At 44.0% G+C, this 11374-nt stretch overlaps 1 protein-coding gene across 1 annotated transcript in view; it reads right to left on the reverse strand.

Annotated features, from left to right (window-relative positions):
* GNA12 (guanine nucleotide binding protein (G protein) alpha 12) overlaps nucleotides 1-11374 on the reverse strand; it is a 70603-nt gene that overhangs the window by 20897 nt on the left and 38332 nt on the right. Inside the window, 1 exon segment of the mRNA XM_015418678.1 lies at nucleotides 4177-4446. Within this exon segment, the coding sequence (XP_015274164.1) occupies nucleotides 4177-4446 (270 nt within the window).

An 11374-nucleotide genomic window follows, 5' to 3' on the forward strand; every position in this document is an offset into this window, starting at 1 on the left:
ATTTTTTTCCAATTTTTCTGAAAATTTCCATTTCCCCCTGAAAAAAGACGGGTTTTTTTCCAAGCTTCAAAATTTCCAGAAATTTTACATCTCTAGGAATGGGTCACCAGTTTTCCAGCAAACCTGCCTCCGGCTTTGCTAAGAAGTTGACTCACCAACAGCACACCAAACATGATCTGGGGAACTTTGGCTGAGGCCCCCACTCTCATCTTAGTTTTGAGCGCAGTGAGCTCTAAAGATAAAGTGAGCCCTTAAAAATACAACTCAACACAAGAGCAAGTTTTTAAAGTGTGGAAGACTTATGAAGCTTCTGCCCTGGCCCCAAAAGCCTCAAAGCCCCACCTACCTCCCACTTTGATCAAGCTGAAACACTGCTCTTTTCCATTCAACAGAAGAACCAACACACTAGCCCACATACAGAATAAGCAAACAGAACTTTAGGTTTACCACACCACAGCAGGATCCTTCTACTTGAGGGTAAGGACGACAGCCTGACAATTCAGTACCCCTCTTCTCATAATCCCTCGAGTCACGTAGTTTCATTCCCTGTTCGATGAAGTACCAACTTGCCTTCATAAATCTCAGAAAGCTCTGCACCTACTATCCTTATTCTATTTTCATGCTTCCTCCTTCTGGCCACCATTCCCTCTTAAAAATATGTTCCTGTTCTTTCTTCGCTAACTGAAGATGTCGGATATAGCTCTCTCACAGCCTCAGCAATGATGCCCTTCGGATTCATGCGCACCCCAAAACTTAGAGTGTGCAGCTACATCCAAATCAGACAAAATGATAAACTGGTTTGTTCTCTGGTTTACAAACCAGGATTCTGTTTCATGAGCCCAGTCTGTAAGTAAGAGGACTGCTTTTTTATTTGTTTTACAGAACTCAGACATTACAGGAAACTGTAAAACACTGTTTGAGTCCAGGGGCACCTTTAAGACCAACAAAATGTAACTCTGGGTATAAGCTTTCATGTGCATGCACAGTTTTGCAAAGAAGTGTGCATGCACGTGAAAGCTTATACCCACAATTAAACTTCATTGGTCTTAAAGGTGCCACTGAATTCGAACTTTATTCTGTTGCTCCAGACCAGGGGTGGCCAAACTGCAGCTCGGGAGCCGCATGCGGCTCTTTCACACAGTCTAATTCAATGTTCATAAAAAGCAAATTTGCATATTTTCCATATAGAAACGCACGTGTGACATTTGTTCATATCTTGCGGCTCTCAAACATCTGACGTTTATCCTGTGTGGCTGTTACGTTAAGCAAGGCTGTTACCTGCTCCAGACCAACAGGGCTACCCAACAGCAAACCGTAGTTAGTTCTGAACCATGAAATCATCAGCCTTGAGCTATGGTCCAGGGAAGGGAGAATTAGAAGTGCTTTGAACACCCGCAAGTGCTACATAATAAAGAAGCATTACCCGATCCAGCAAAAACATGAAAAACCTAGTTAAGCATTCAAAAATACCATCCATAATCTGCCTACCATTCGAGATCTCTCTCTGTAACTTGGGTAGGAATGGAAGAGGTCTAAGAAAGTAGGTTCTATTTAGACAGATTCCTTTCAAATACACAGACTACTGAAAACACGGGGGCTGGGGAACAGAGCTACATACTTATTTCAAAAGAATTTTTATTCTGCTCTTCCCCCACTCAAAAAAAGAGAGACGACAGAAACTTGACAAGATAGCAGGCGTACACAATGAAGCTTCTGTCACTCACAGACTTGTCTGCGCAGAAGAGACAGTGGGACTTCCCAGGAGACACAGATGGGGGAGAACTGGTTCAGTGTGCTTCATGCAAAGGGAGAGGAAAGCACAGAAAATACTGCTATTGTAGAACCCACCCACACAGCGCTGGAAGTCTCAAGGTCCCCAGACAAGAAATCACAGCCAGAACTTTGATGAATTGGGTGCTAAGCAGAATGTCAACAACACATGCTTACATACAGCTCCTGTCTTACCAAAGTCATTTTTCAATTAACGCAAGCCATCGTGCTCCTAATAAATGACATCACTATCTTTACACTTACCAAGCGGAACGGTTCGTATGTCAGCAACTCTCGGCTTTAGACAGTTGAACAGAAAGGTTGCTTTGAGACAGATTCATCGTTCTGGCAGATGCCTGGTACATAAATTGTAGTTTGGTGGATACCGGCGCCATTAAGCTGAGAGCCACACAGGCGCAACTTATTCTGCAGCTCCATCCGCTCTTCTCCTGAATCCTGGCCATTCTGCATACTGCAACGGCAGCTCTAACTGCAGTCATGTTGGATGGAGCTTGCAGCAAAAGCTAATAGTGACACAATCTGGCTCACTGTCATCACAAACCAGCAGCAAACGTGTGCCAGACTTGGGAGAGGCTGGAACAGGGCACCTGTGCAACATGACCCCCTTCTGTTCCTGGAGACCTAGGCATCAATCCACAATTTAATACTTATTGTAAAAAAAAAGGGGGAAGATTAAACTACTTATTGAAAAACTAGGTTTGCTAACACAGGGCTGATATTCCAGCTGCTCTGAAGCATTCTGGACTCTTGTAAGAAAGTTTCCAGCAAAGGTTTAGTTCTCGTTTTCAGTGACAACTGTCTAGGGGGGGGGGGGGGGGAGCTCAGCAAAGATACTCTTGAGGAGAAGGTCAGATCAGATTTTTATTACCGTCTTAGACCAGTACAGAACCCTGGATAACAAAGAATTGTTAAATGTGCTACCATAAATGACTAAAAACTAATTACTAGTTAAATACAATATAATGGATAGTTGAGGAGGTCTTAGAAGAACAAAAATTATATCTCTGTTTATTATACCTTTGTTGGAAAGATGGACAGGGGCCCATTCCTGAGAAGCACAGAGGAAAACTCACGTGTGCAGCTTGCGTCTAAAAAAACCACAAAGCAACCCCCCCCCCATTCTATTCAAACTCCCCAGTACCAAATGCTGGTTCAAGAGTTCAGAACGCATGCAAGATTACATATGCACATGAAGGGGCCAGCAGGGTGAGGATGCAGTACTTCAACAAAGACAGACTACAAAGCTGAGAAGGAATGACCCAGCAACAACACCTACGTATTGCTGATTTATCACACCTAGATTAAGCCAGCAGATTTTAGTAAGCTGCCTGCTAAATTTTTCTGCAGCTAGCATATGGTAATAAAATATGGGAAATTATGCAAAAGACCATGTTGGCTGAAATAGAACTGAAAAGGCTTCCTCTAAGGCCTACATCTGTTAACCTTCATTGACTCATCTAGTCTAAAGGTAAAGGTAAAGGTTCCCTTGCTCGAAAGCCAGTTGAGTCCGACTCTAGGGGTGCGGTGCTCATCTCCGCTTCAAAGCCGAAGAGCCAGCGCTGTCTGAAGACGTTTCCGTGGTCATGTGGCCAGCATGACTAAACACCAAGGCGCACGGAACACTGTTACCTTCCCACCGAAGTGATACCTATTTATCTACTTGCAATGTCTTGCTTTCGAACTGCTAGGTTGGCAGGAGCTGGAACTAGAGACGGGAGCTCACTCCGTCATGTGGCACACTCGGGTCTCGAACTGCTGAACGGCCGACCTTCCACAGCCTGCAGTTCAGCGTCTTAACCACTTGAGCCACCGCAGCTCCTTCGTCTAGTCTACTTACTTATTAATATATATGCATCCCACTTTTCCCATCTGCCAAAGCAGCTCATTGCTTAGTACACGTTTTTCATTTTTGCTTCAAGTTACTGCCTGTCACAGTAGAAAAGAGGGGGAGTCCAGTAGCACCTTAAAGACTAACAAAACTTGTGGCTAGATATGAGCTTTTGTGAGTCACTGCTCACTTCTTAATACTGCTACAGACAGACTAACAGCTACCCATCTTGCCTATTACAGTGTATTGATAGAACTATGACAGCATGCGGGGAGGATGACCACTCCTTCAACTAGAGCACTCTGACAACCAATGTTCCCTTAAGCTGTGGAGTCTTGTGAGCAAACATTCTACTTTGTGACCTGCTGGCATTAAAGTTGTGAGCGACTGATTTGGCTACTACATAAATCCTTTTGCTCTGGAGCCATCCTTCCTGAGCTAAGACAACAATGCGTGAGCCGGAGGCTAAAAAACTGTGAGCTAGCTCACACTTAACTCAGCTTAGAGGGAACACTGCTGATAACTGCTTTTTATTCAGCACAGCCTGATGTACTCACCAGCTGATATTCACTCCGACGGCTAAAAGACTCCTTAATTCCAGAATCCTTCCACAGGCCACTCAGGGCAGGTACGTACAACTGGAACGTGGAAGGTTCGATGGGCATCCCGGCTTTGCTTTCAAAGGCCATTAGAAACATCCCGTGCTTCTCATTCTCCGAGAACTCCCAAGGGATCCCTAGTTTGTCCCGTGCATCAACCAGGACTCTGCAGCCCTAAAGAACAAAACAAAAACACACAGGTTTAGTGGTTAATGAAATAAAATCATTCTATTCTGGGCGTGGAACAGCAATCGCTGGGTCTGTGTGTGTGTGTGTGTGTGTAGTAGCTATATTTGTGTATTTCCTGCATTGTGCAGGTGGTTGGACTAGATGACCCTGGAGGTCCCTTTAGACTCTATGATTCTCTTTCTTCCAAGAGCGAGCTAAATCAAATTTAGAGTGGGGATCTTAGTCAATTACCAAGCAAGTATTGTAGAAATCAAGAGACATTATGCAACATCGTAAGATCCACCTAGTAGCACTGGCAGAAGTAAACGACCTCTTTCCCCCTGTCTGGTTAGGGGACAGAGAGACTCAGTTTACAAATGCATACCCCTACATTTAGAGATAAGAAACCCTTGCTCTAAGAACTCCCCCCTGATGTGTTTGCCACACACCCCTTCCAAATTCATCTACATGGGCTAATGCCTCCAACTAACTCTTTAGTTCAGTAGCTGGCATCTCTGGAGAACTGTAACACATACCAAACACACAAAACCCTTGTTTAAAAAACAAACACACAAACAAACACAGGACAGAAGATAACCCTACACAGAACATAAGGATCACAGCTTCAGGACTTCCTCTCGTTTCCTGTATGAAAAGGGGTTGTGCTCTCATCTGGCGTTCTCTAAAGCTTGAGGAAGGGACTGAATCACGCATCTTTGAGAAATGGCAGGATTTTGTTTTTAGTATAGTTCTAACACAGTCACTCTTTACATATTTGACCACATTTATTTTTAAAAGCTCAAGCACCGACTCTAACAATCATTTAAGTAATTTTAGCAAAGATGCCCCTCAGGGAATCCAAAAGCCTGACTCTTCCACCTTTCCGAGAATTGATTTATCAAAACAAGCATTGCTGCTTTCCAACAAGGAACAGGGAAGTTTGAGAATCTTGTATGTATCTGCTGGGGGGGGGGGGAATGCCATAGTAAAGTACTACAGACTTCTCCAGGAAGTCTGCCAGAGCTATTTTCACCTGGGCAGAATATTGACACTGTTCTGTTCCATCTTGGGAGAAACTGGTGTTATAGTTCCTCTCACTTCTTACACTCAGCATGGTCATTAGCAGCTTACACAAAAACCAGCAGACATTAAAACCTTCATTAGGGCCCCAGAATGCCTAGAGCAGTGGTGGCGAACCTATGGCACAGGTGCCAGAGGTGGCACTCAGAGCCCTCTCTGTGGGCACGCGTGCCATCACCCCAGCCAGGCCCAGTCCACCATTAAAGTGTCGAATTCTCTCCCAAATAATTTCAAGTAAATAAAAGCATTTGGGATTGCTTTCCTTACTTTGTTTGGATCATCTTAAATTAATGTATGAGTTGTTTTTTCTAAAGTAAAACCTCAGTACTCAGGTTAAATTGCCGTGTTGGCACTTTGCGATAAATAAGTGGGTTTTGGGTCGCAGTTTGGGCACTCGGTCTCTAATAGGTTCGCCATCAGAGTACAGTTTTCAAAAGTAAACCACAAGTTTAAGCCACATATTGAGATCTCAATGTAAGGATGCTAGGACTACAGCAAAACAGATCCCTGTGTGGCATCTCCAAACTCCAAACGAAGACACCTCTGCTTATAGCTTTCATGGATGCCAGAAGCAGGAGAGGGGCACAAAACTGTAAAACATGTGATGTGCGAGTGCACTACAAAATAAGTATTCTACCATTCTTTGTTTATAAAATGGTCAAGAGAGAGCCTCTCAAAACAGTACTCCCACCATGGACTCAGATTTGCCGCCGGCAGTTAATATTAATGCTGCTTCCTATTAGAGGAGAACAGCATGTCTAAGCCTGTCCTGAAAACCACCTTTTTAGCACCTGCTCTGGTCTCATTGCAAGCCTTCTACAGAAGGAAGGGAACGAACACATGGCAGCCCCTTATCTTCAGCCTTGGGGGTTTTCTTCACATCCACCAAGCAGCAAGTCCAAAGTTGAACTTAACAATCCCCTTAGAAGCAATCAGGGCAAAAATGACCACAAAAACAAGGCTTCGATGCACACTTTAGGAGGAAAAGACCGAACTCACGCTGCTTGTTTGTAAACCAGGAGGACGATACTGTATGGCTGCTAGCCTGAGTAGAGTGGGAACTGCAGCCTCGGCTACTCCAGCTCAAGGGCAGCTAATGGTTACTTGGAGACATTTTTAATTATCAGGTTCGGCTCCTTCTAACGCAGCTTCTCTAACATAAACACTGAGCCGTCTTGAATGCCTATTACTTCATCTCTGTACAATGTAATCCTCCACATACGCGGCTCAAAGGGCATGCCTTTGCTCCAAAGCACAAAATACAGTCATTAAAGCCTTGCAAAAGGAGGCTATAAGCTCAGGACGTGGAGTGAGGATTTTGTTTCACTGGACTCTGACTACAAGTTTAAAACCCTGCTCTCATTCCCAAGCATGGATTGCTTCCCCACCACCTCTCTCACCAAAGATGGTGGTGGTTATAAGCAGTGTTCCCTCTAAGCTGAGTTAGTGTGAGCCAGCTCACAGTTTTGTAGCCTCCAGCTCACATTTTTGTCTTAACTCGGGAAGAAGGAGGGCTCCAGAGCAAACTAATTTATGCAGCAGCCAAATCGCTCGCTTCACAACTTTAATGCCAGCAGCTCACAAAGTAGAATTTTTGCTCACAAGACTCCACAGCTTAAGAGAGCATTGGTTATAAGAGTTCTTGAGTAAATCAAAGACCAAAGGAGAATTTTAACACAAATTTCAAAATTTGCTGGACACCTTAAGAAATTAAATTAGCACTGTGCTTCGTAACCATTTACAGGTTCAAGCTGAAGTCTGACTGAACTCCCTCTTCTTTCTAAAGAGGGTGTACTTAATAGTATTTAACAGAAGGACTCGCTGCTTTCCAAAGAAACAATCCATACTGTAGCCACATTGTGTCAGCTGGGGTCATTTCCATCTTCCACGCCTCTTAAAGCTGAGCTGCCAATATTTAAGTCCTGATCCCGCACACGCAAGCCAGAGCTCTGACCTTTCACCTGCTTAGGCTCCAGTACGCTAAAGCTCTTTAACTCATCCAGTTAAGCTTTATTTCACTCGGGGAGCTTTCAAACACTTTTAACCCTAACCCTCGCACAGCTGCAGCCTTGCCTGAAAGATTCTCCACACTGGGGAATGAGATCATAATAGCTGCTTATCACAACCAGGGAACTGCACAATGCAAGTTTTCTTCATTTATAGTCCTCCTTCTGTGTCCTTCTTTCCCATGCAGTGGCTGCTTTTTCTCATCCCCTCCCCGAAAAAACTCTTTGTGAGCAGAGATACTTCTTGAGATGCAAAACTTACAGGTGATGTTTCTCCCTTTGAATGAAAAGGGAACAATGGTACCATTGGGCATGACTCCTGGAGCATCCCTTTTGAGGAATACAATGTCTTCTAAGGACTTGATTACCTAGTGCCCAAACTGCTACCCAAAACCCACTTATTTATCACAAAGTGCCAACACGGCAATTTAATCTGAATACTGAGGTTTTACTTTAGAAAAAACAACTCATACATTAACTTAAGATGATCCAAACAAAGTAAGGAAAGCAATCCCAAATGCTTTCATTGACTTAAAATTATTTGGCAGAGAATTCAACACTTTAATGATGGTCTGGGCCTGGCTGGGGCGATGGCACGCGTGCCCACAGAGAGGGCTCTGAGTGCCACCTCTGGCACCCGTGCCATAGGTTCGCCACCACTGACCTAGGGTCAGAACTTGGGCAATTAATCCCATGCTCCTTCTATTCATAATAAGTTCCCACTGAAACTAAGTAAGGATGAGCCACTGATTGCTCAAGACCTGTCTGCCGGCCCACTTTTGACCCCTGAGTATAATTGTGTACATTTCATTGCTCTATGGGGAGAAAATAGTTATAGTTATTGTGATGCACATTAAGTTTCAATTTAAAAGGCAACTGGGGGGGGGGGACCTATGACACACTTGAGAGAGCCAGTCTGGTGTAGTGGTTAGGAGTGCGGACTCTAATCTGGGAGAACTGGGTTTGATTTCCCGCTCCTCCACATGCAGCTGCTGGCATGACCTTGGGTCAGTCACAAGTTCTCTCAGAGCTGTTCTCTCACAAGCAGTTCTTGAAAGAGCTCTGTCAGCCCCACCTACCTCACAGGGTGTCTGCTGTGGGGAGGGGGAGGGAAAAGAGATCGTAAACCGCTCTGAGACTCCTTCGGGTAGTGAAGGGCGGCGTATAAATCCAATCTCCTCTTGTTCTGTTCACCTTCAGAGGTGTCTTGTAGTACTTAGTACATTATCACCGTGCTTTAGCAATATAATGCAAACTCAGAATATATTTTTTAAAGAAAGATGCCAGTGATGCAAGAATGCATTTGATTTATGGGGTTTAACAAAGCTGGCACATACAGCAATTCCAACATTCTGGATAATATCCCTGCTCAGCCATGAGGCGCAATTGGCAGCCTCAGGAAATCACTTTAATTCAGTATCATCTATTTCAACAGGGCTGCTGCAAGGATAAAATACACAAAAGATCACACTTCACCCATGTAATAGTCCATGAAGAGAATAATAAAATTCAGCCGTTCTGCTGAGAACAAGTATTTATGTGCACAGTTATTCAAGTTATCCCCCACACTGGAAATAGTTTTCTTCTGATTTTCCTTTAAAAAAAAATTAAAATATCCTTTCAGAATTTCACAGCTTACGCCCAACTTAATTAACATGCTGTACGGTTGTCTACTAGGCTATCAGTACACTGTATAAGGTACAGGCCGTACGCTTAGTACTGTACAATTAGGGTACACTGATTATCATAAGAAGGATGAGTATGTCATATGAGACAACAGAGATGTGTTACCTATAATGTTTAGAGAAGACCAATAGAAATATTTCATCTCACACACATGAAGCAGCTCACTGAACAAGAACGGTTCAGTTTTGATCATTTAGCCAGCCTGCCTCACATAGTGCCAAGCATCTTAAAAAGAGCCCCAAATATTTTGTCCTGCAGGTAAGTGATGTATGTGCACAGATTATTCTTCCAGATCCCTATACAAAAACATAGATGAACAAAGAAAATTGCCCTTTATACATTCAGGAAGAACTTTAAGACAACAGATTAACTGCCAAGTCTCTATATTGATAATGGCTTGGGTTGGCAGATCCTCCCAGCTACTGGTGGGGGGACCTCAATGGGGTACAATGTGACAGAGCCCAACCTCTAAAGCATCCATTTTTTCCAGGGAAACTGATCTCTGTAGTCTGGAGATGAGCTGTAATTCCGGAGGATCCCCAGGTCCCACTTGGAGGCTGGCATCCCTAGAACTGCAGTTACATCTGCAAGCTGTAAGACGACTCTCTGTCTCCATGCTTTTGGCCACTGTGTGACAGAGTGTTGGACCAGATGGGCCACAGGCCTGATCCAACATTGGCTTCTCTTATGTTCTTATGTAAATCCGATGAAAGGGAGAAGACACACCATTGTTGTAAATCAAACACAGAAATGACGGCAAACCTTGGAGGAACAAGAAGGGCTGATCAGAAGGGCTCGCTCAGCGGCTCAAGAACAGTCCTCAGAATCACCGTCAACACTTATGTATTTACTGGATTTATATCTCGCCTCTCTTCCATCAAGGAACCCAGGATGGTATGTGTGGGCTTCCCATGAGCTCTGCTATTCAGGCACTGACCAGGCCCAGACCCAGACCTGTTTGACTTCAGAAAGGCTGTTGTAGTATTAAGTGCCTTACAACCATACCCTGGACCCCGAGGTATTATACTGAGCTGCAACTGACTGAGTCAGAAACAAAATTGATTGTGCATTATTTGTTGATAAAGTTATTTATATGGTGTTAGACACACTTAGGGAGCCAGTATGGTGTAGTGGCTAAGTGTGTGGACTCTAATCTGGGAGAACTGGGTTTGATTCCCCACTCCTCCACTTGCAGTTGCTGGATGACCTTGGGCAAGCCACAGTTCTGTCAGAGCTGTTCTTGAAAAAGAGCCGTTTCTGTCAAGAGCTCTCTCAGCCCCACCTACCTCACAGGGTGTCTGTTGTGGGGAGGGGAAGGAGTTTGCAAGCTGTTCTGGGACTCCTTTGGGTAGTGAAGGACGGGGTATAAAACCAATCTCTTCTCTTCTTAGCTAGTCAAAACAGACCAGATACAGCACACTATAGTTCATGTGAGAGACAGAGAATGTCTGCACCCAAAGGAAAAGTCGAGATATTCTGGGCCAAAGGCATGTTTCCTGCCCTCATTCCAGTGAGCCTCTCAGGGGCTGTGCACAAGTATAGCAGCGGGGATGAGCTGCTGATCATGTGTGGACTCTTGCGATCCCAGAGACGAGGAAGCGGGCTAAGATGTAAAAACAAAAAATTAACAAAACGGGCTGGAAAAAAAGGACCCTCTTGTTCTCTAGGGGAAAAAAAGCCACTCTGCCACCTCTGTAGGGAGAACAGTGGTAGGCAGCAACTGATTGAGTATTTAAAAAGCTACAAAGAAAAGTTACTCTAATCTGTTGTTGAGAAGTAAGCCACTTTACCAAAGATCCTACTCCCAGGGATCCAGATTTGCTTAGGCTAACATGGAACAGGCGGGGGGGCTCCGATATGTACTCAGAGGAACAATTAAACTATAAAAAAATAGTGTGGCATAATGTCAGACTATCTTGCTTATGCTACAACTGCACAATCAAGTTACTAAAATTAAGCGATCCTACTGTTTTCAGATCTTTTGTGTACTTAGAAGTTTTATGGCATGCCCTTCAGCAGAACAATTTTCAAGGCAGGGAGGAAGCGTAAAACCAATATACAATTAAAACATCAATAAAAACTTGCAGGGTGCAGTAAGCAGAACATAACAAACACACTTCCTATAAAAGCAAATAGGCATGTTAACCATAACAACTTTGCCTAGTGTCTTCAGATTCCACCGATGTACAGACGGTTCCATAGTTTGCAGCTCATTT

Source organism: Gekko japonicus, unplaced genomic scaffold, assembly GCF_001447785.1.
Source record: "Gekko japonicus isolate JY-2015 unplaced genomic scaffold, Gekko_japonicus_V1.1 scaffold598, whole genome shotgun sequence".
Classification (NCBI taxonomy): Eukaryota; Metazoa; Chordata; class Lepidosauria; order Squamata; family Gekkonidae; genus Gekko; species Gekko japonicus.